The 23648-nt window shown below is 39.6% G+C and overlaps 3 protein-coding genes across 7 annotated transcripts; 1 reads left to right on the forward strand and 2 right to left on the reverse strand.

Moving 5' to 3' along the window:
- The first annotated feature begins 1426 nt into the window (after positions 1-1426).
- On the forward strand, positions 1427-7174 carry LOC122985906 (protein regulator of cytokinesis 1-like). 3 transcript variants are annotated; one of them, XM_044356917.1, is made up of 14 exons: positions 1427-1589; positions 2556-2688; positions 2786-2908; positions 2991-3224; positions 3314-3484; positions 3607-3756; positions 3847-3994; positions 4099-4235; positions 4323-4418; positions 4830-4976; positions 5069-5179; positions 5289-5396; positions 5819-5992; positions 6644-7174. In XM_044356917.1, the coding sequence occupies exons 1-14, from the start codon at positions 1579-1581 to the stop codon at positions 6713-6715; spliced, it is 1815 nt and encodes a 604-aa protein (XP_044212852.1). In that variant the 5' UTR covers positions 1427-1578; the 3' UTR covers positions 6716-7174. The 3 variants fall into 3 exon arrangements, with proteins under 3 accessions (XP_044212852.1, XP_044212851.1, XP_044212853.1); XM_044356916.1 differs by lacking the exon at positions 1427-1589 and adding an exon at positions 1662-1765; XM_044356918.1 differs by lacking the exon at positions 1427-1589 and adding an exon at positions 1662-1765 and having other exon boundaries at positions 5819-5925.
- LOC122985916 (ubiquitin-associated protein 1-like) lies at positions 7025-10065 on the reverse strand. Of its 2 annotated transcripts, XM_044356941.1 has the most exons (6): positions 9922-10065; positions 9692-9841; positions 8480-9139; positions 8196-8366; positions 7603-7704; positions 7025-7515 (listed from the first exon to the last, which is right to left on the reverse strand). In XM_044356941.1, the coding sequence occupies exons 2-6, from the start codon at positions 9812-9814 to the stop codon at positions 7381-7383; spliced, it is 1191 nt and encodes a 396-aa protein (XP_044212876.1). In that variant the 5' UTR covers positions 9815-9841; positions 9922-10065; the 3' UTR covers positions 7025-7380. The 2 variants fall into 2 exon arrangements, with proteins under 2 accessions (XP_044212876.1, XP_044212875.1); XM_044356940.1 differs by lacking the exon at positions 9922-10065 and having other exon boundaries at positions 9692-9913.
- A 635-nt stretch (positions 10066-10700) lies between these two features.
- On the reverse strand, positions 10701-20642 carry clpxb (caseinolytic mitochondrial matrix peptidase chaperone subunit Xb). 2 transcript variants are annotated; one of them, XM_044356914.1, is made up of 15 exons: positions 20306-20641; positions 19695-19774; positions 18301-18461; positions 18059-18173; positions 16694-16848; positions 16416-16575; positions 16073-16114; positions 15189-15365; positions 14889-15053; positions 13416-13504; positions 13018-13182; positions 12624-12923; positions 12327-12419; positions 12124-12230; positions 10701-12004 (listed from the first exon to the last, which is right to left on the reverse strand). In XM_044356914.1, exons 2-15 carry the CDS (start codon positions 19747-19749, stop codon positions 11914-11916), a joined length of 1875 nt encoding a protein of 624 aa, XP_044212849.1. In that variant the 5' UTR covers positions 19750-19774; positions 20306-20641; the 3' UTR covers positions 10701-11913. The 2 variants fall into 2 exon arrangements, with proteins under 2 accessions (XP_044212849.1, XP_044212850.1); XM_044356915.1 differs by lacking the exon at positions 16073-16114 and having other exon boundaries at positions 20306-20642.
- Positions 20643-23648: the final 3006 nt, after the last annotated feature.

Here is a 23648-nt window from a genome sequence, read left to right on the forward strand (position 1 = left end):
CACAAATGGGAGAAAAACAGGTGCAGAGAGTGGGTGATGCGATTTGTCATATATGCAAAAAACATCATGTGAACAACAGTTTAGTAGGAAGCTGAAAAATCAGGTCATAGTAGGCAAAAGATAGATAGATAGACTACTTACAGTTCATAAATACCTGCACAAAGCGGTGGAAGAAGTATTCAAATCCTTTACATAAGTAAAAGTACCAATGCAGCAATGTAAAAATACTCAATTACAAGTAAAAATCCTCAAGTAAAAGTACAAGTATTGGCAGCAAACTGTAGTCAAAGTATTGCAGTAAAAGTAGTGTTTCATCCCTCTGACTGATATATTATTATATATGACATCATTAGATTATTAATACTGAAGCATCAGTGTGTAACGGCATGTTACTGCTGTAGCTGCTGGAGGTGGAGCTAGTTTAAACTACTTTAGATACAGTTGGCCAGTTTAGTCCAGTGGTTCCCAACCTAAAAGTCGAGCCACTCCAAAGGGTCATCAGATAAATCTGAGGGGTTGTGAGATGATTAATGGGAGAGAAAAGAAGAAAAAACAAATCTGTTTTCAGTTTTTCTGTAGCCTTTTTCATTTTTGGTGAAATATTGGATCATTTGAACATTTATTGAAATGAAAGCATGTGAGAAGTTTAGAGGGAAAAATCACTATTTGGTGGAGCTGTGAACAACTCATAGACATCTGAAATGTGAGCCCGACTACACACTGCTTTATGTAAGACGTCAAAAGCCAAAAAGTTTGGAAACCACTGGTTTCATCTTTAAGAATGTTTTGTATTTTAAAAGCTTGTTATATTATTCATTGTGTCAAATCTTCATCTGAAAAGTAACTAAAGCTGTTAAATAAATGTAGTTGAGTAAAAGTACAATATTTCCCTCTGAAATGTAGTAAAGTGGAAGTATAAAGTAGCATCAAATGGAAATACTCATGAAGTACATGTACATCAAAATTGTACTTAAATACAGTACTTGAATAAATGTACTTAGTTACTTTCCAGCCTACATATATACATCATTATGTGATAAATGTCTATAGTATTTGTATAACAATATAGTATACCCTCATATTATAGTTGATCCTGTAAATGGTTTTGGTATTGACATGCGCATGCGTTACACCCTTATGATCAAGTTAAACGAAGTGAGCAATGTATTCAATTAAATTACCTCACAGAAAGGCAGAAGGCCGCTACACATCATACTGACGCCTGTGGTGGTTTATCTAAATTGTGAAGAATAATTCTGCGATATTAATTTTCACGTTATTTTCCATTAGGGTTTGCGGCCTGGACGTTTCTTACAGGATGGGTGTTGCGGGGCTTTTAGTTGCCTAGACAGAGCACCGCCCTCCCATAACCGTTTCCTTTGACGTCACTGCATTCAGCCAATCACAGCCCAAATATTGTTTAGGTGCAAATTTCAAACCTGGTGAAGTCGACAACGAACGGGCAGCTGATAACTGTAGACTCTCCAGTATTAATAGTGCTTTTTTATGTCTAAAGTCAGCTTTCACGTTAAGAAATATTGTTTTTAAATACACATTTTAGTGATCTACGGTGGCAACATGAGAGCGAGGTTAGTACCTTTTAATTTTGAATTAATTGCATTGTTAATTATTAAACCGTAACACTTCTGTTGGCAAACTGGTTATAAGGCTAACGTAAGTTAGCTCTACCGTGACGCACACAGCTTGTGCCACGCTTTGGGACGGAGTGACCGCTTACTTATGTTGCGATGAGTGATTCTGAATGGTATTGTTGCTTTCTTTTAATATCATGCTACTCGTGTGTTGTTATTGTTTAAGCTAACATTACAACTAATCCCACAGTAAATTACAGCGTCGAAAGCTAGCTAATGTTAGCTTGCTTACCATATCAATGGGTTGAGGCATTTGACGATAGCTCTGAGCTACCAGCAGCACTGGTTACTGAATTTAAAATCCTCACGAATGGTGAAACTTGTTTGACTGGTATCGGGTGTTAATATATAGGTTCACAATTTTTCAAGTCTGTTTTAAAACAACAGTCATATGAACACCGAAAGAGGTTTTCCTCGCTGTATTCATTACTCCTGTTCAAACTGGTCATTAAAAATCCGCTCCATTGATCTGAAGCTTAAATGAGGCGTCAGCAGTCTGAATTAGTCATATCAAGTGGATATCTGCCAAATTCCCTCTTTGTGCCTCCCTGTTGAGCTGCAGAGGGAGTACAGTAACAAAAAGAGGGACTTTCGACTGTAATGTTGAAAGATATCTACTTGATTTGACTCATTTGGACGGCTGAGTTTCCAATAAACTTTTAAATACATTTTTGTACAGAAGGAGGCTTGTGGATTTTGGCCCCCATCACTTACACTGAAAATTCATTATGAAGGAATCGTCTAATGGCCAATATGAACAAGAGGAATGACTTTGGCAAGAAAAACCTATTTCAATGTTAATTTGGGCACCTAACTGTTGTTTTAAGACAGGCTTGAAAAATTGTGAATCCATCCTTTGAGTCTCCAGACCACTGACAGACTCAAATGCTTTTTGTCTTTCAGTGAAGTCCATGCAGCAGAGTCTGTTGCCTACCTCAACAGAGCACTGGTCAGGTTGCAGGATATTTGGGAGGAAATAGGGATACCAGAGGAGCAGCGTGTGCAGAGAACCAATGACGTTCACAAACACATCAAAGTGAGTCCCACATCAACCGCTGAAGAAAGTCTCATGCTGATTGTTGACTTTACAGAGCTAACTAACTTATACATTTTTGATTTCCTTTGCACTGCAGGGTTTGCTGGATCTAATGATTGCTGAGGAGGAGGAGCTCAAAAAGAGATTAATGAAAAACATAGAATCCTGTCGGGAGGAACTTAATAAATTGTGCAGTGAACTTCAGCTGCCCCCCTTTGAGGTACAGTCACATTCAGGAAATATATACTTGCTTTCTCATCCCCATCTAGACTATCTGCCTAATTTTCTGGATTTTTCTAAAGGAGGAAGAAGGCTGTACCATGTTGCAGTTGGAGAAGAACAGCCGCACCCGTCTTCAGGTGATGAGGGAGCACAAGAAGCAAAGAATGGAAGAGCTTAAGGGCCTCACTGCCAAAGACAATGAGCTGTGTGATATTTTGTGCACCACCCCTTTTTGCATTGACCATGAGTCCATCCCATCACTGAAGGAACTAGAGACATATCGTGCCTACCTGGATGATCTGACCAAAGAGAAGGTGTTACTGACTTTCTTTCTATTTTTTAACAACCTACTGAGTTTTCTTAACCTGGATTGTAACGTGTATGGTTGTAACTGTCTTTTCAGGAGCGCCGTCATGATGAATTTGTGAGCATGAAGAAGGAAATCATCTCATGCATGGATGAACTGGAGCGGCACGCAGAGACCAGTTTTGAAACAGATGTGATGTGTGAGGATGAGGAGGAGTTTTGTCTGTCAAATGACAACATTGCTGCACTTAAACTACTCCTCAGTCAGGTGATTTTTGTGTGATAGTTGCATCTAGTTTTTTGTTTAACCAAGGCTATGATGTAACAGCCCATAACATTGCGTATGATATCCTATTGTTATACATGTATGTCTTTTATGCCTTATTCCAGTTGCAAGAACGCAAGGCTGAGAATGAGCTCCTTTGCTCAGCACTCCGCACTAAGATCCAGGAGCTGTGGGAAAGACTTCAAATTCCCCAAGAGGAGAGGGAAGCACTCTCTGAGCATATGGAAAAGTCAAAGAAGAAAAACATTGCAGCAGTAAGAAATCTATAAGTTAGTCTTTGACATTGCAAATAGTCATTTCAGTCATAAAAAATTGTAATAATATTGTGTTTTCTGTCCTTCCAGCTCCAGGCTGAAGTCGAGCGTTTAGAGGTGCTGAAAATGCAGAGCATGAAGAGTTTCATTGAGGCCATCAGAGCTGAGATTGCCCTTTTATGGGAGAGATGCTTCTACAGCCAGGAACAAAAGCAAGCTTTTGTGCCATACAATGATGGTGAAAAGTTTTTTTTTTTTCTTACAAAACCTTGTTTGCGCTGAATATATGCGGTAGATTATCACAGAGGGAGTGTTTGCCTCAACGCATGTTTCTTTCCACAGACGATTTCACCGAAGAGCTTCTCGACCGGCACGAGGCCGAGGTCAAGACTCTGAAGAAGTATTTCGAGGACCACAAAGAGCTGTTTCAGGGAGTCACGAAATGGCAGGAGAACTGGACCTTGTACTTGGAGCTTGACGTGAGTACTTAACTTCTGAATTTAGTGGGAAAGCATTGAAAACAAACCTTTTTTTGGTGTGGTAACTGTATGTACTTTGCATCTCAGAGAAAAGCTAATGACCCTATGAGGTTCAACAACAGAGGTGGGAACCTTCTGAAAGAAGAGAAGCAGAGATGTGACCTACAGAAAAGTTTGCCTAAGGTAAGGAAATGTTTTAAAGTACATTTTATTGACATGTTCTGTCTGCTCAGTAAACGTATAAACAGGATTGGTATCGTCGACAGTCATTAGCTTCTAAGAGAAGTTGTTAGTGGGGATTAAATAAAACCTGTCAAATTACATCAATTGGCAAGGAAGCAAATGAGGTCAAGCTAACCATATGTGACGAGAGTGGAAACAGTTGAGGTTGTTGGCGCATTACCAATTTGGGCCAACAGATGGGGATATTCAAACATTCAGTTAATGAGCCATGTTTATTTGATTGTTGTGCACCAAATTTTGACAAAGGAAATTTAAAAATGGGACTTCTATGTAATGACTGACAGTTTATCTCAGTGCTAAATCTTTCCACACAAAACAAGGTCAAATTATTTTTCCTGTTTTTGTTTTCAGCTGGAAAAGAGTCTGAAGGCTGAAATTGATGAATGGGAGCAGGAGCACGGCAAGGAGTTCCTGGTGAATGGGCAGAAATTTCTGGAGTATGTGAAGGAGCAGTGGGATCACCACCACACTGAAAAGGAGAAGGAGAAACTGGAGAGGGTATGCAAATACTTTCTTTAAAAACTAATTCCTCAAATTTCCCTTTTCTCAACAGTTTCAAAATGATTATATCCTTTTGTTGTTTGAAATAGCAACTGAAGAAAAGCAAGCAGACTCAGGAGGACATGTTGTATGGAACCGCAGTGAGGACTCCGTCCAAAAGACGGATAGCCGGGACTCCCACAACTGGCAAAGTCAGAAGGGTGAGGTCCTGTAGCAGCTGTGTCAGATTTATCACATTTGCGTGTGTAGTGGTCTGTGGGCAAGTGTAATGAAAAGTTGACTCACCATTTTTTTCCTCTCAACACGCAGCTCAATGGCACCTCGACCTTCTCCACTCCTACCAGCTTCCTTAGCTCAGGCATCGGTGGAACCATGTGCCAGACCTCGATGGCGAAACCTCCTCTGTCTGCCAGCAAGGTATGATCACTGTGATCCTTGTGACTCATGTCATCAACAGAATCCATATTGTGGATTAGCACTCTATTTTAGGTAGGTAGGGTGCAACATTTTCTCCATTTCTGTATAAGTTATATATGGATACACTCATGAACCCATTTTTTGTAAGTAGATCATTTGGTTATATTTCCTTCCCCACCCTAATACTGGTCAACAGCTGCAGTTGAACACCTTGACTGTAATATAATAAACAACTATTTCCTGTATTCTACTTTTAGATGCGCTTAAATTAGCAGTTATGTCAAATATCATGGTCACCATTTTTACAGATGTTTTTACTGGAGATATAAGTATTCTATATATAGTCCTATAGTCTGAAATAATGTAAAAAATGAAAGACAAACAAAAAAACACATTAACATTGTAGTTGGTCTTGTTTTTAGAGTCTTGGCCTGCGAACCCCTGGACATGGAAAGACTCCCCGTGCACTTGACCGGAACAAGGAAAACATCTCCCATCTTAATAGAAATACTCCGAGTGGCACACTAAGGTCTCAGGATACTCAAGATCACACCTTCACCTTTAACTCTATTGCTGGTTCCTATTCGGAATTTGCGGTAAATGCTGTTTTACATCTGTTTAGTCCTTAACTGCAAAAAGTCCAACCTAGTAAAGGAAAGTAATCAGTTTTCCTGGATTACACCAGTAGAAGGTACCATCAAGAGCGACAATCCTCCCCTTCAGTATGTAGTATTATATAGTTCACACTGTAAATTTGAAGCTCACCATTTGGCATCACTGTTTTGGTGAATACCTGTTTGACCTGAACTTATTAGCCCTTTTTTTTTTTTTAGTCTTTTTTTTCCTAAATCCAATGAATGATTTTCCTTTTTTTGAAAATGTTTGCATCAAGACAGAGACACAGACACAATTGCATGGTTATATAACTTAAGAGTTTTGATACAAGGATAAACCAACAGAAAGACAAAAAGGATTGCCAGCATGATGACAAAATTTATTAAAAATCTCATGTTTGATGTTTTGATGGTCATACAGTAACAATTTAGATAAAATTAGACAAGCCAAAAACTCAATAACTCTGAGCCAGTTTCCACCAAATTAATTAAAGAAATATCTTTCCAAAATGAATATATAACATTTCATATTGTTATGACACATGGTAATATGTTTGTATATTCAAATATTTGACATTTTAACACTGTTATTATGAATACATATTGACAGTTAAGTTTGCTGTTTTCTCACAGAGAGAGCTCTCGAAGGCGTCTAAATCCAATGGGAAGTCGGGACTGCTGAACTCCACCGTCACTCAACACTGATGGATCAAAAGGAGCAGCTTCAGTGCCAGGAGTCGCCCAGCTCGGTGGTAGTTTGGTGTTAGTTAAAGTGGACAAGAGGGAACTTGAACTTCTTTATAAAAAATGTAAATATTTTACACCATGTGAACATTTTGAGACTCAAGTGATCCTGTTTTCATTAGAGTTTATTTCAATGTCAACTGCTGGGGCAATTTTCTCTTCTGTATATATTTTTGTGGTAAGTTAATGATGTTTGTGGCTTTAGGCGGTTGTGGCTTTTTATTTGACATTTTTCTTATGGGGATACAGCCTTTTTAAGTGAAACTTATCTATAATTCACTACTTGAGAGTTAGTACTGTAGCAGTTAGCCCATGAATCGATTGATCCAGCTGGAATGACAGCTAAATTTGCTCTTCAAAAACTTCTGCTGCTCCTGCTTTTTTAAAAGTCAACCTGTAAATAAACTTTTTAAAAGAACATTCATCCTCACTAAGTGTAATTCTTACTCTGTGTCATTTTAATTATACTGAAATGTTTTCATTACAGCCTCTGTGGTTGAGTTGCACAGATGTTAACAGCACAGTTGGAAGGCATTATCTGTTTAGTATCTTTAGTACATTTTCCACACATACCATAGAAAATAATCCTTTCTCCATGTGGACTAGAAATGAGAACATGTTCGGCTTTAAGCCATGCGTGTCATGAGTTCTTCAAGAGCCCTCTCACGATGATTTTCATGAACGAGCAGCACTTCTTTGATGGCATTTTGTTGGAAGCCCATCTCATTAAACTGAGCGAGGAGACGCAGGAACTCGGCAGCCTGAAACAAAATTTCAATGTTAAACATCCAGTTAAGATAGGGCATGGCTTTCTGTATCCACTGACAAGTAAAAGGAGCTGGGATCACCTTGCTCTCACAGTTCTGAAACATCTCCAAGGCCTCCTCTACTTGTGCTTCATCATAACCCAGCTCACACAGACGGTCACTGGCAACTAGGTATTTTAGGATCTGTTGATAAAAGAACAAGTAGTTTTGGTAATGATACATTCGGCCTTGATGAAGCAGATTAACATGAGTTCAATGCTTTTCTATGTACACCATGTAGTCTTGACACCTTTCAAGTAAACTGATACAGAGTTTAAATTAGTTTATTTGGGGTTAAATGTCGGTGCTTTTCAGATCACTATTAAGCTGTCCCAAAGGATATGTAAGACTTTGGGTTTACAGGTTGTGAGCTCACAAACATACAAGTGAAGGATTTGTGGTTTTTGCTCTGCAATTTGAGCAACTACTTACCTTGTGGAAAGCAAATATAACAAAATGTGAGTCTAAACATTTTTGAAGGCAGGTTTGATGAAGTGTAGGCTTTCATTTTACAGTTAGCTGTCAAGTCTGCTCTTAATAAGGCAAATCATAAGCATTTGATTTAGACATTATCAGGGTTTGTTAACCATTAAAAGGTGATTAACACACAGCTTATGAAGCAAAATAGGACATACCTTCTCTGGGCTGTGATAGCCTGTCTTCTGCAGTGCCAGAATAGCTGTGCGTAAAGGGTAACCCTTCTCAGTGATGGTTTCAAGTAGCTCCCTCTCTTCTTGGCTGAGCGCTGACAACAGCTCTGCTGCTGAGTCAAAGAAAACCCCACGAGAGCCACCTGTCCTCAGGGCCTGATGACAACACAGGAGCAGACAAGCGTGGTGAGTTATGAGAAGGAAGGAAGTAGAGAAGAAATAAAGGTATGATAAACATTCTTCTCAGATACACTGACAGAAAAACAAACCTTCTGCCGGCGGTTTTTGACAACAGGCCCTGCAGAGGAGGGTCGTTGCTGCTGCAGCCTGGATGGAGACGGACCAGCAGGAGGTGCGTTTAGGGAGAACTTTCTGCCCACAGAGCCCAGTGGACGCTGCCTCTTCTTGCAGTTCTTCTGCCCAGGAGGGAGCGGGCTGCCCTGCTGTGACCTGTGCTGCTCCAGTGCACGCAGCGGCTGTCTGAAGTCTTGGAGAGATGTTAAGCTGCCTCTGTGGCCTCTGAGGGTCTGAGGTGAGTCCGGCTTACAGTGGTGAATGGAGGGGCCCCGGTGCATGTCTTTGACTCTGGAGACTCTGTCTCTGGGTGCAGCGCTCCGGGGCCGCTCTCTTATCTTGATGAGGTGACGTGTATCTTCAGTGGAGGAGCCTTCATTATCCTCATTGTACCCATCTTCATCCTCTGAGTCAGATATGACGAACTTGACGGTGCGATGGTGCAGCCAGCGTGTGTCTGCAGAGTTCAGACTGTGACTGCGGGGCCGAGGGCTGACCCACGGGTCACTGCCCCTGCGACTGACCCTGTGGGTCACCTGAGGGCTGCTGAACATCATCCAGTAGGGGGGACAGGATGGGGCCTGGCAGACAGGCTGCTGCCTAGTTACAATCCACTTCTCCAGGTTGAATCCGTACTGCAGGAGAAAGAAAGACTTTAAGCCTTTTCCATAACAGTTTGATATGTCATAGTTGAAAAAGCACAGGACACTAAAACAGCTCAATTTAAGTCAGCCATCAGTCATTTTATCATTTCCACTTGTGTTTCCCATAAAAAAGGCATATGAGGATAATGTCAATAAATAAATGTTTATCACAAATATAAAGACAATAGCAGTGACCTGTAGTCAGATTCATATAACCTGTTCAGATGCAGCTCCAAAACACTTTTCAGCAGGAAGACAATACAGTTTTACAGAAACATTGAAATGCATCTTGATAATCAATCAAATCTGATCAAATCTTCCAGGAATTGTATTGGGAAGAATGAAATTGGGCCCATTGGACCGCAGTACTATAAACAATTGATTTTTCTAACAATTTAACGGGAGCATGAATATAAGAGGAAAAATAATTAGGTGTTACTGAACAGGAATTGCATAAGAGAGAGCATATGAGCTCTCTCAAATCACTGCTACTGAAAGACATTTCAAAACAGGAATATGTGTCTGTTCATTTGGAAATGTGACCTCAGTTTCTTGCAGTATCCGATGGCAGTCTGGTATAGTGAGGTCTGGACCGGTCACCAGCTGGACTTCCTCCCTCAGTGGACCCAGTGGGGTCTGAAATGGGACATCTTCCAGAGCGTTCATCGCACCAAATATGCACTGAAAACGCACCTGCATCAGAAGAACCACAAAGAGTTCCTGAGGTTATAGATACAGAACCAGAACGTCATCACAGTTTTATCAGCACTCACCTGTCAGGTTGTTTTTCTCTCAGGTCCTCGGCGCTCTGAAGCAGGTATGAGGAGTAAATGACGAACACATAGACATCATCATGTGTGATAAACCTCTTCATCATTAAGCCTCTGACATCATCTGAGGAGTTGTTTACAATAACACCTCAGACACCTGCTATAATCCCAAAGCTACAGTACAGACAATGGAGTATTTAAATATGTATATAAATACCTACCAGAATCATACATAAGAAGTTAAAAAAAAACCTTTGTACATGTACGTATAACAACATAAATGTCTAATTATTTTATGTTTTACTATGAATACATTAACAATGTAAAATGTATAATTATTTTTCCTCAGTATCTTACAATTTTTTAGTTGACTGGAGCTGTATCGTCCATGTTCAAAGCCACATTTCAGGCTGTGTGACTTAGTAATTTCAACGTGGATCAGAAGGAGGATTAGAGAAATGCTGAGGTATTGGGAAACAAAGAACGGCATGATACTTTCCAGAGATTAGCTGATTACATAAAGGTACAGTGTACAACACTGTGATGTCTGTTGCATTCACGTGTTGTTTGTTTTAGTCAACATCTTAAAAAGGTCTGCAGACAAGTAAAAAAAAAAACCTTAAAGTTCTGTACAGAGATATACATTTTATTTATATATTTTTAACAATCACAGTAAATTTAAAGATTCACAAACATAGGGGGGTTTACAGGTTCTGTAACAGACCTCTGAAAATAGAGAAAAGCAGTTTTGAAAGTGTACTGAAAGAAAAGGAAACTTAAAGCAAAGGGAGAACAGATCTAGTTTTAATCTCATTTTATAGCACAAACAGCTTTTTTTTTTTTTCTTAAGAGTACAGCAGCGTGGTTCAGTCAGAGAGCATTTAGGTAGAGGCTTGATTACAGATGTGTGTATTGAGGTACCATTTAGTAAAAGGATATTACATCACTAAAGGTGTGTTCCCGATGCTGGAGAGCACACACACACACACACACACACACACACAGAAAATAAAAATGTGCTATTCTGAGGGATGTTTAACGAAGCAGGCTTTGAGTGGCAGCCAGCTAACTGTGAAGAAGATTATCTGTCTGATAATTATTTGAGTCTGGACACTGGAGCTTTAATATCAGGTTTTAGGAATACGATTCAGCATTTCAAGGGCTAGCTAATAAAACATAAAACCTCATTAAACACTTTGAAGTTCCCTGGGTAACCTGCTTATCCTCCTTTGTGAGACAGACCCCTGATCCAGTCCTGTGACAGAGAGGTCTGCAGGTAAACACATATACATTCCCTATAGAGTGGGCTAGAGGAGGAAGCAAAACACTGAAAAATAACCATTCTGGCTGTTAAAAAAGACCATTATTTTTCTCTGTTTTAGTGTGCTGGTGCGTTACACTTCACAATGTGTTCTCCTAATTAAAGGTCATGTCATACAAACTGCTTACAAGTGCTACCTAAGCAGTGTAGCTTAACATTTACAGTGCTTATGGAATATCATGCCCTTATGATATAAGGCAATACTTGACATGGTAACATCACATCTACACTTTCTCAGCGCCCCATGTTTTCAAGTGTACAGTATGATCCCATAATTTCCATTTGCTTCCCTTGCCGTTACATCCCATCACCACAAAAAGAGAAAACAAATAAACTAGCTACAAATCTGTTCATGAATAAAATTGCATTATCTTTATATAGATAAAATGTTAACAATCCCCAGAGATTGAAATATTTCATAAAGGTCCACCCTGCGAGTGCACCGCTAGAGAATTAACATCTGATGCACGGGACCCAACATTGTTACACTCTCTTAACTTGTTCATTATGAAAACACTCCTCGGTGAGAACCAGCAGCCTTCATTATATCTGTTACATGTCCACAGCTTGTTTGTCAGGGGCTATAAGAAAACCCAGAATTGGTATCAAAAGGTTCATAGTAATCAAATGATTTCAGACAGCACTGTCTTCAGGTGAAATGAGTGTCATGTGGTTCAGTTGTTTGCAGCATCCGCCTGTCGAGGCCAGTTCTCCTCTTCAATGCCGGAGTCGTATTCCTCCTCTGCTGACTCCTTGGCTGGAGCTCTGAAATTCAAATGGAAACTGCTGTTCAGGTTTCAAACCAAACAACTTTGGAGACTCAGTGTGCTGGGCAAAACAAGAATCTGATCTCTGAAATGTTTAGTGAGAGGAGAGAGACTGACCTGATGTATCTGGGTTGTGATTTTCCTTGGACAACCTCTTTGTTCAACTCGACAGCCATGATGTCGGAGTGCGGCACCTCAAACATTGGCTCTAGCAGGAGCTTTTCCTGTGGAGTGAAGAAAAAAAGACCGGTGTTAGATCAACAAAATGGAAAGTTTTTATCACAAATAAAAAGTTTTATACCACTGGCAAATTCACATACCATGATGGATCTGAGCCCACGAGCTCCAGTTTTCCTCTCCAGAGCCATCCTGGCTATGGCCCTCAAGGCATCTTGAGTCACATTGAGTTCACACTGAAACAAAAAACATTTTAAGTTCAGTTCAATTTTTAGAATCCAGTCATTCAGACCTAAAAAGATCTGTAGATATCATTCTAGCAGAGACATCCAGTGCCTGCAGATCTGATTCAAAAACCTACTTAAAAATCAATAAAAAGCACTTTTATTCATTTCAAACATAGTAGAGAAGCCCCCACTGTACAGTATAAGAACCCTTACTTTGTCCATGCTGAACAGAGCCTGGTACTGGGGCACTACAGCGTTGCGTGGTTCAGTCAAGATTCGGACTAGCGTTTCTTCATCCAGGCTGTGCAGAGGAACGACCACAGGAAGACGGCCGACAAACTCCGGGATCATTCCGAACTCGATCAGGTCCCTGGCCTCGACGTGCTTCAGCAGCCTGTCTTTCTCCTCAATCTCTGCCACGGTGTCTGTCTCACCGCTGGTGTTGGCCAGGTCTGCTGCGGCCGCTGCGCGCCGCCCTTTCCCCAGGTTGGAGGGAGTTCCAAAACCCAAATACTGAAGAGGAATGAACCGTGATGATCAAGTTAAGGGAAGGAATGATAAACAGAAATCTTGGCTGATGAGTATGTGTGAGCTGTGTTAAAATTACCTTCTCATTCTTTCTTCTGCTAATGATTCTGTCAAGTCCGTTGAAGGCACCGGATGCAACAAACAGGATGTTTGTTGTGTCTACCTGCACCGTCTCTCCTCTCAGCTTCCTGGAGTTTTTCTCAGGAACATTGACAATTGTTCCCTCCAAGAGTTTCAGCAAACCCTGACAGAGAAAAAGGGAAAAGGTCAACAACAAGGCAAGTGTCAGTCAACCAATACAAGACAAAAGTGAAATAAACAGGAAACTAGTTTACAGTCATAAATGAAATCTGCTGACATGTTTTTAATTCAAGTTCCAGTATAATTCTGACTCATTTTGTGGTTTGGGTTTCACAATGAGTCTTTTGATTGCATAAAAGATTTTTTTATTTAATGTAATAAGGGTTGAATACTGACCTGCTGGACTCCTTCTCCTCCCACATCTCTCAGCTGATGGATGCCAGGCACACTGCCAATCTTATCGACCTCGTCCAGAAACACAATACCTGCACATGGAATACAAGGACAGGGCCACTGAAGTCTTAAGTTTGACTTCTCAACATCACCTGAGACAGTCCCTTTCTCTCATAAACGTATACAGTACATGTACACAGTGTTTACTTTGAGTTGACCCTGAATTACGCTGATGTTTACTTGTGTTAATCCGAGTTTGATCCCAATCTAGCTTGTCCAATAAGATCGAGACAGGAACACATTCCACCCACGTAAGTAACGGAAAGTGGAAATGTGATTTAATGTGCAAAATTAAAACAGGGTGTAACAGGGTAACACAGTAATTTATATATAAGTAAACATTATTTAACCTTTACAAGGGTTAAGTCTTACTGAGTGGTTTTCCACGCTTTTTTTCAACAAGATTGTTATGGCAACTGTTTTATTATGTTTGTTATAAATCAGTATTGATTTCAGTAAATCGGTATTGCGTGGCTCTATGGATGACAGAGGCAATCTTGACCTCTTTGGTCCAGACTGAAATATCAGATTGGACGGACTTTGTTCTGACATTCATGGTTTCCAGATGTATCCTCATGCCTTTGGTGATCCCTGAACTTTTCATCTGGCACCATCAAGTCAAACTTTCAATTATAATACTTTTAGTTTATGACCAAATGCCAGTCAAACTGATGACATTCCCATCAGCCTCAGCTGTAATTTGTGTTCGGAGCTACTTAGTAAATGTTAGGCTATGGTAAACAGCAGTATGTAAACACTGTCGTTGTGAGCATGTTACAGCGGCATAGTGACGTTAACATTTAGCTCTTAGCACCATTGTGGCCACTAAGTGCAGCCTCACAGAGCTGCTAGCATAGCTGTAGACAACCCTTTAGTAACCTCAGCTACACATTACAGGGTTGGTGATAAAGAGTTGAATTATATTTGACTGTAACCTTCATTTCTCTTCAGTATTTAAATTATAAACATCTCCAGTCAGCTGCTTCCATACAGAGAACAGAGGCCACGTTTGTCACTGTGCCATAATGTTCATACTGACTTCATAAATTAGATTAATGCTTTGCATTTACAGCTCTCCTGTGTCTTCTCTTTCAGCTTTATCTTTTTAATACTTATTACAAAACCAACTTAACATCAGTCTTAATTTTAATCATTATTAATGTGTGTTTGCCGATTTCAGAATTTCCATATAAAATAGAAAAAATATATCTAAAAACCTGCAAGTGCTCCATTCTCCAAAGGCCTATCAGTTGTAATTTGTCCATCCTTGATTGAATATTAATGGTATGGTGAAGGAGAGAACAGAGTGGGTGTTTTGCTTCTTCTGCTTGTTAAGAAAAATGGTTCAAAAAGAACATATGATATGATTTTAACATGGGCATCTACACTGCTTTTAAATGTAGTCCCTCTGCCCACCTTGTTGTGCTTTCTCCACTGAGTAGTTGGCATCTTGCAGCAGTTTGGCAATGACTGATTCAATGTCTTCCCCCACGTATCCAGCTTGAGTTAGTGTGGTGCAATCGCAAATTGCAAAGGGAACATCCAGACATCGCGCCAGTGTCTGCGCCAACAATGTTTTTCCTGTGAAATATTAGAGAAACCATGATCAAATTTCTTTTGGCAATACAGACCCATATTTACAAATAAATAGCGCCTGTTTTAATGAGGGTCTCTGTGTAATATTACAAGTTAGAACAATGCTGATACATCACTTACCTGAGCCAGTTGGACCTAGAAGTATGATGTTGCTCTTCTCCAGTTTGATGTCAGTGTGTGTGGAGTCCAAGACCTCCCCGCCCCTCCTCTCTTGAGGTGCCTGCTGGCTCGTCTGCTGCTGCATGGACGCTCCCAGAGCATTTCCATGAGGGCTGATCCCTGCGATCTGCAGCAGCTCTGCAACAACAAACAAACCTAAGGGTTAGCTTTGGGACTGACTACCTGTATGAATGAAAAATAAGAACTTATCTGAAAGCGACTGAACCCTTTCTATTGCACTACTTGGTGTGCTGTGATGTTGTTGACAATTTAAAACAGGCCATTCATTGATGGTAACAGTTTACATATACAGGCTAAAAATATGTGCCCTAGTCTGTGCCAGTCTGGAGTTACTAAGTGGGGACAGCTGGACTGAAAATAGCAAAAGTACACATGTGAATGTAGGCCACTAGGCAACCTTATCTTATTGTGTTGTCAGTCAAAGATTAACACATATAATTTTTTGACCTCAGTCTATGTAGCTCATCTGAAGACATCAATGGGAAATTAAACACACGATAACCAGTCACTGCTGTAGCTGAGCTGTAACTCCTCAAAAAACACATACCGTATCACCTGGTATCAAATTCCCAGAGAGTAAGTGATTAATAAGTAATTGTCATTTAATAAATTAATTATTTAGGTTGAGAAACATAACTCCATTGCTGGAAATTTGTAAAAAAAAAAAAAAAGGCTTAACAAAGCTCTAACTGAAGAGCCACAGAGTCTGTACATTTTGGCATTTGTGCAACTGATGAAAAATAAAAACAAAAAAACGCTGATTGGTTATGACTTTTAAAGTCGCCGCTGATAAAGATCATATGTATGTAGGACTGATCACTTACTTGTGAATCTGTATTCATCCTCTCGTCTTCTCATCTCTAGCTCTACAGGGAGAGGACGAAAGTACTCAAATCAATATTATCATTATCATTACCGTTATCACATTAACAATACAGCCTTGAAAGGAAGTTTACACAAAACTGCGTGAGACAATTATTGAACAAATGCCAAATAATACAGATTAGGATTCAAGACAAGTTAGGATTTAAGACCACAGCTGCAGCCTCTGTTATCACTTATTTGTGTGGGTTTTTTAAGAATATATGGCTCTTGACTCTGCAACCTCTTAAGTTATCTAATGCAAAGTCGAATATTTATAGACACCGATACTGCAGTAATACTGACCACGAGGTGTCAGAGAGGGCTGTTTCTCCACCTCCACCTGCTGTCGACTCCCAGCAGGGATGTTGTTGTAGATGCGCTTGTAGTGATTGTACACTGCAACCGCTAACACCTTTTTTGCATAGGACTGGCCAACAACGTACTTGTCGAGGTAAGCATATATCTGAAATACAAAAAAATATATATACTTTATAGTAAGTGTAACAGTATAAAAGTGTAATACAATAATTACTGTTGAATGTGTAATGAAAGTTATTTCAGTTCCTGCTTTAATTTCTCACCTTCTTGGGGGGAGGGGGAGGTTTCTGTGCAAATGCCAGTTTCACAGCCTCCGCAGCAGATTCTGGCTCTTTGTTTAGCCCCTTCTTAGAATCCGTTTCAGACAAAACCACGAAAAAGTGATGGCATTTCTCACATTTGACAAATCGTGTTGATGCTACAAAAGAACAACACACAGCACATTCAGTACTGAAACATTTCACAACCTTGTTCGAAGAGATTCATGACATATTTTATAGCTCAACAACTGATTGAATTTGCAGATTATTACGTTGACTAAGAAATCAAGAATGAAAGGGGTTGCTCATAAAGCTAAAACCACATAGAGAACTGGCAAAACATCAACTGATGCAAGTTTCTGTTGTAGTCATTTCTTTTTTTTAAGATTATTTTTTTGGCGTTTTGCCTTTATTTGAGAGTAAGTGTAGCAAGACTGGAAACAATGGAGGAGAGAGGAGTGTGACATGCAATGGCGATGTCATGCCACTTAGGGTGTATATTTGTGACTTTTCCTTGAATGGTGAGTGGTTGAGCAGTCACATGGACGGTGACAAGACGAACACCTGGTCAATCACTGGCACTAACTTTATGTGTCAGTTTCACGAACATTACAAAAACACAACAGATATCCCTAATCTGATTGTTTGAGAGGAGGTTTCTGACACCATCTATCATCCAAAACAGTGCTCAGTTTGAAGCACACAGCTTAGTAACTCACAGCTGATTGTTGCAAAACACAAGAGAAAATGCAAAGTGTTTCCTTACATATCTTTATTTTGACATTTTTTTATTTTTTGCCATGAAATTATGTATGACTATTAGATTGAGGTTGTTTGTGATGTACAACTATGACTGCCATGTTTTTACCACAGAATCTCAGATTGAACTAAACATTCATCCTTCCCCTGGATCAGTATGCTGTACTTTCCCTCTCTTTCCTTTTTTATTCAGCCAATGCACAAACCATCTCTTTCACTTTCTTCTCCTCCTCCTCAATCCTGTTGCGTGGCATCCAGCTATGACACAACCACATTTCTTCTGCTGGTTATTCGCTGTCTGACATTAAGTTTTCATATTCTGGAGACAGAACCTCCCTCGTAACCTTCTCCTTCTCCCATTTTCTTTTATATTTTATTCGTGTTTGGCAAATAAATTTCCACCTCTATCTGAGCTCACATACTTCTGCCTGCATCAGCCCCATAAGGTGTTGTGCACCAATTCAACTAAAACATCTGTGACAGGTGTGTTTATCTTCCTATACACTTCCACCTCCTGATTTTAAAATTTCTACATCACTCTTCACCCAAAATTCATATCAGGTCAGTTGTCTTGGTGACTGTTTGTCCAATATTTTTAAGTTTACTCACATACAAATGTCTCTACATGTGTGCAGGGGTCTCCACATTTAGGGCATCGGAGTTGACTTCCTCCCTTGCCTGATCCGCCAGAGCCGGACAGTCTCTTCCCCTCACTGATGCTTTTCTGTGTAAACATGATTGCGTCAGCACATATCAAATTATATTATTATCATCTCTTCTGTGGACACAAAGGTGTGGGGTATTACAGTGGAAGAGAACTACAAATTAGATTTATCCTCCCAGGAGATTACCTTTCCACCATCACTTCCGCTGTCCTTTGTTGTCCCATCTTTAGAGGCGTAGCAGATAGCAGTCTCTGAAAACGACCTCACCCGTACCCGGGGAGGCAAATGAGTTTCCCGAGACCCCTGACGACTCAGAGAAAACAGCTGAATCCGGGAGCAGGACAATCCTGTAACAACAGCAACATCACTTTTGACTCCTACAAACACTGTAGCTTGTGACCAGATGTTTCAAGTGAATGTTATGTTTGTTAGTTAAGTAATGTTTTTGTTTACCTATACAACAAATATTGTGCTGAATAATAATTACACCAATAACCAAATAGCATTATAGAAAATACTACATACGATCTATGATTGTTCCTATGAAAATTAATGTACAAGTATTCTAATAATCGATGGCTCAACAAAAAATAACAAACATGATCTGGATCCAGCTTTTGCTGTGTGAGAATTTACTGTTTTACTTTATTGTATATAATAAAATATATATGGTGCACAAAGTCTGAATTGGCTGTTCACATGAGAAACATATAAACTAATAAAACCAGTTACTTGGCGAAAGGCTGGAAGAGGACAAACAAAAGCCCTTTATCTAGGTAAACAGTCGTAATGTAATAATTCTTTTCTGTTAACAGTTCATCAGAGTTTTTGTTTTGTTTTTCTTTCCCCACATGGTTCTGTGTATGATTTCTGTATATTCTTTGTGTATGTATTTGTATATATAACCAGAAGATGCATGTTTTGTTAAATAGCGCTGTCTTGTCACATTTCATTAAAAAATGATTGATCAAGAAGATAATCCACTGTTTAACTGGTAGAGAAATTAATCATTAGTTGTAGCCCTGCACGTAGTCTTCAGGGAATTGTCCTTAATTAGTTTACAACAGATCAGAAGTCTCAAAATAGCACCATAAAGGACTATGGTATTTACAGCTGACCACACCGCATATTATCAACAGGAACAAGCTCATAGACAAAGCCACTATTGTAACACTGTATGTAAATATTAGGCACAGTTTATACTTATCATACTGTGTTTGTCTTTTTATTATTAGCTTTCTGTCCTTTAAAACTTTGAGCAGCTCTGGAAGGCTGTTAGATGCAACAACATTAGCTTAGCAGTAGAAACTTAACATTGAGTTTTAAGTGTGTTATGTCACTATGTGTCATGTACTTTAAAAACTATGTAACAGGTGTGAAACTCTGACATGCAAGCCGATGTAAAAACGTTAGCTTAGTTATAACACTGTTGACTTTTCCACCTGCTGTTGACATTACATGACATGTCACAACAGACAGCGATCTGGGTTAGCTGGAGACCTACTTTAAGGCTGTAGCAAATAGCACAATGTCATGCAGCTTTAGCCAACTGGCAAGATGTCAACTTTTCCTTTTCTTACCTCTGTGGGCAGTGTTTAGGAACAACCTGGCAGCCGAAGTGCATGGACAGGACATAACTCTTCTTTTTTGGCTCAAAATCCTGTGAACAAAACAAAACAGAAAGTTAATCAGAGAGGGGCGGAGGCGGCTAAATTAGCTAGGGGCTCACAAACAGGAGAGGCCGGTTAAACATTTCATAACTTCCAACGTCACTGTTAGCATTAGCAGAGCAGGTCATTAACTGGTGAAGGTGGTTATCAGTGATGTTTACAACTTTTTTTTAAAAAACAAGTACCATCTTTAAACCACCTGAAGTGTTTTGATTCTGAGCTAAATACCTCCAGCTATCTGAGCGTGTTAATAACACAATAACGCAAAATAAACAACGTAGCTAGCTAGGTTAGGTAAAGTGTTAGCTACGTAAGCTAGGCCCGAGCCACAGCCACCGAGCGTTTCTGCCAGTGGAAAAGACACAAACAACAGCCCTGACAGGACAGGAGGCTAATGCTAAAGAAGTATTGATTATCATAACAACAAGTAGCAAGCTCACATCGTACCTGCCTACATTAAATCTAATTAACAAAGCTGCAGCAAACGGTTGGACAACATGTACCCTGCTGGTTTTACTCACGGAGGGGGGGAACGATGAAACCAGTCGCGTCTTGACAAACAAAAATCACTTGAAGTCACTGTAGCTATCGTTCTTCTGTTTAAGTTTGACAGGTCAGTGTGTCATATTAACATTACAGTGCCTATCGCAGGAATTTGGCAGCGCTGACTCCTTTAGGCCGATATTTCCCAGGTGGGACACGACCCAAAGTGATGTAACGCCTGCTGTTGTGAAGTAGGTCGGCTAGTACCCAGCTAGCCTTGGCCTTCCCCCTGGGTACAGTAGCTAGTAGAAGTGATTTAACCATGTAAACACTGTTAAGCAATATGGGGGCTGAGCTTGTCCCTATGCAGTTTACATCTATCCAGATATTTTGAGATCTACTAGTTCAGAGGAGGAGCTAGCGGGGATGTTTCTGATGCGTTCAAGTGCTCCTCGTAATGTGCATTTTATGTTGCGTTTGGGTACTCCTCGTAAACGTGTTATGCCACCTTGAATCAAAAAAACGCAGGACTTGAATTTTGAGTTCGCAGAACTAACTATACAATGTCACAACTCGCGATTCATGAACCATATTCATTGCTCGAGTGTCTCCTGGATTCACATCTGTAATTTACTTAAAGATCCGTTGTAGACATCAGAATCAGGTTTATTGACAAGTAAGATTTGCCTCACTGTTGTGCTGCATAATAGTCAAAAATATACACAAAATTAAGTAAAGAAATTTACAATAAAAATATATGTAAAATATATTCTGAGAAGAGCTGCCACGGGTTTAAATTTTAAATTGAAGAGAATGAGATGAAATGTACAATATATTGACCATGAGTAAACAGTATATTCAGTGTGTAATTAATAATAATAATAATAATAATAATAATAATAATAATAATAATAATAATAATAATAACAATAATAATAATAATAATAAGACAAGTTGTGCTAATATAACGTGCCATGTTAGATCAAAGATCACAGATGTGCAAATATAAGATTATGGGATTCTACATTAATTTAATGTGTAAAGTCCATGGGGGGTTACAGTCCTTGTCAGTGGGGGTTCTGAGCCTTGTTGATGAGGACAACTGCAAATGGAAAGAAACTGTGGAAACCGGGTTCTCCACACATCTTCCAGCAAAATGCAGCTGAATCAGGTGCTCCTAATTTTGAGGACAGCAGACTTCCGGAGATCAAAAGGGACTGGAGCACACTGATTAATTCACAACCGTTAAAGTAAAGGCTGTGAGTTAATCGGTGTGCTCCAGTTCCCTTTGTTCTCGGGAAGACACTGTTCTTATGGGGTGAGGTTTTGGCCTTGATACGCCTCAGTCTCTTGTTGAAGGGGAACGTTTCAAAAAGTTAATGTGCGGCGTGGGAGGGGTTGGGCATGATCTTACCTGCTTGCCTCAGTGTCCTGGAGGTGTGCAGGTCCTGGAGGGATGGCAGGTTGCAGCCGATCCCTTACTCAGCACATATTTTAGGACATATAAATATCCTCTGCTTGGAATACTAAATTGTGTCTGACATGTTTTTCCCCCAAAGTTTCCACATCACATTTTTTTAAGTTGCATACTGGACCACAATTGCCTTCCAAACTAGTTGCAATCTCACAAATCATGCTCGTAGGCCCACCCATTAAACTTTTCAATAACAAAGAAATTTTCCACTTTCAGTGGAAGAATGTGAAAACAGCCTTATAGTGTCAAACTCTTCTCATGTATCATCCTGAAAAGTGAAGCTCAAACAACCAACCGTAGGAACAAGAAGCAAAACATCTTTTTGAATGGAGGGGGGCTTTAAAATAAAATACCCAGATTCACAGTAGACACCAGTAAGCTATCGAATATCAAACCAACATACAGTAGATACGTCTGCTAAGAATACTAGGCTGTATTCATCATAAACCAATCACTGAGATATTATGATGAAAGACTGAGAGGTCCCAGAACCCCTTTGTAGTTAACAATAATAACATACACATAATGCTTTAATGTTAATGAACTCTTGTCCTCTATGTAGTTTAAAAAACAAAAGCAGTGAAGAGTAAGCAGTCAGTTTCTTTTTTCCAGATAACTGCAAATAAGAGTGGAAAAAACAGTACGACTACTACTTGGTATAAATCTAAACTATCTAGAACACGACCTTTGAGTTTATTAGTAGCATTCATAATTCAAAATTGCAATAAAGAGAAACAGAAGCATAATTTTCTTTAGAGCCTAACACACATACTGTACACTATGTGCTCTTGTTTCTTCTGTAAGCTGTCTGGTTTTCTCTTTAAACCGACCACCTTTCACCTTTGAACGACAGACATCTGACACCTCTGGTTAAAATTCAGCATGCTTCATTCTTCTGATCACTGAAGCTCATTTCTTGTGGGCAGAACTGGATCCACTGAAGATAAGCAAGCTGACTAGTGTGTAAGCAAAAAGAAAGAAACTATTTAATTTATTTACAAAGGGAGGATGTGACATCCTTCTGGCTGTGTGATCAGAATAACGCTGTGCAGGTAATCCTTGTCCTCTGGATATTGAACCAACTCAAGTGGTTTTTTCCTGTGTCTAGTGATAACTTGTCTGCTGCTTAATCCATTGCAATAATGAACAATAAACTAATCTTGTCAAATCTTAATTATATGTTATTTGCAGCAGAGAAACCAAACTTTCAATGAAGGATGACTGAGGCTGGAACCCTTTTCATGTCTGCTTTTAAGTGTACAGTTGAGAACAACTGAGGCCTTTCAAACAAATTGAATGCATTATCTGTCCCCAAAGACCAGACTTCAGCCCTAATGCATGGCCTCTTACCTCATGAGAATACAGTTCTCAGATGTGTGAAAAAGAGGTCTATTGCACCACTTTTGTAATCTCTGGTTTAACCTGTAAGAGGGCCCCTGCTGACCACCACCAGCAACTGCTTTCTGTGTATTTATGTAACGTGTCACCTTCAAGTTTCCATTACAACAGGCCCCTCAAGCCAAGATAAGAATGCAGAACCTTCTTTAGTTGTTATCACACTTCACATTCTCTGAAACTTGGGGCTTTTGTGGCCCTGACACAGTCACCTGCTTAGCCCAGTCAGTAATCCAGCCTTAGGTTTTATGCAGGCAACAGAAACTCCATGAGCTCTCAGTTTGTAGCCTTCAGCTGAGCCCTTTGCTCTTTCTTCTGTGTGTTTCCCTGCATTAAATATCTACAATATCACACAAATGGGATAAATATGAACTATATACATAATAATTATTTTTGTCAACATGACAAATCAATTCAACCAATTAATGTGGCAAATTTAGGCTAATAAATATTATCAAAGCAAATATTTTGTCATATCACACTTCCTGCATTATCATCTCTTGAAATCAGCA

This window comes from Thunnus albacares, chromosome 7, assembly GCF_914725855.1.
Source record: "Thunnus albacares chromosome 7, fThuAlb1.1, whole genome shotgun sequence".
Lineage (NCBI taxonomy): Eukaryota > Metazoa > Chordata > Actinopteri > Scombriformes > Scombridae > Thunnus > Thunnus albacares.

Coding starts and splice junctions, on each gene's coding strand:
- LOC122985906 (XM_044356916.1), top strand. Junction 3,757..3,846: donor AGAAGAAAAACATTGCAGCA/GTAAGAAATCTA, acceptor CTGTCCTTCCAG/CTCCAGGCTGAAGTCGAGCG. Junction 5,180..5,288: donor CAACTGGCAAAGTCAGAAGG/GTGAGGTCCTGT, acceptor CTCAACACGCAG/CTCAATGGCACCTCGACCTT.
- LOC122985916 (XM_044356940.1), bottom strand. CDS start 9,847: ATGCAGGTGCGTTTTCAGTGCATATTTGGTGCGATGAACGCTCTGGAA. Junction 9,140..9,691: donor GGATACTGCAAGAAACTGAG/GTCACATTTCCA, acceptor TTTCTCCTGCAG/TACGGATTCAACCTGGAGAA. Junction 7,705..8,195: donor GCTATCACAGCCCAGAGAAG/GTATGTCCTATT, acceptor TTTTATCAACAG/ATCCTAAAATACCTAGTTGC.
- clpxb (XM_044356914.1), bottom strand. CDS start 19,749: ATGTCCTGTCCATGCACTTCGGCTGCCAGGTTGTTCCTAAACACTGCC. Junction 16,576..16,693: donor CTCCCCCTCCCCCCAAGAAG/GTGAGAAATTAA, acceptor TTTGTATTTCAG/ATATATGCTTACCTCGACAA. Junction 15,054..15,188: donor TCTAGGTCCAACTGGCTCAG/GTAAGTGATGTA, acceptor AATATTTCACAG/GAAAAACATTGTTGGCGCAG.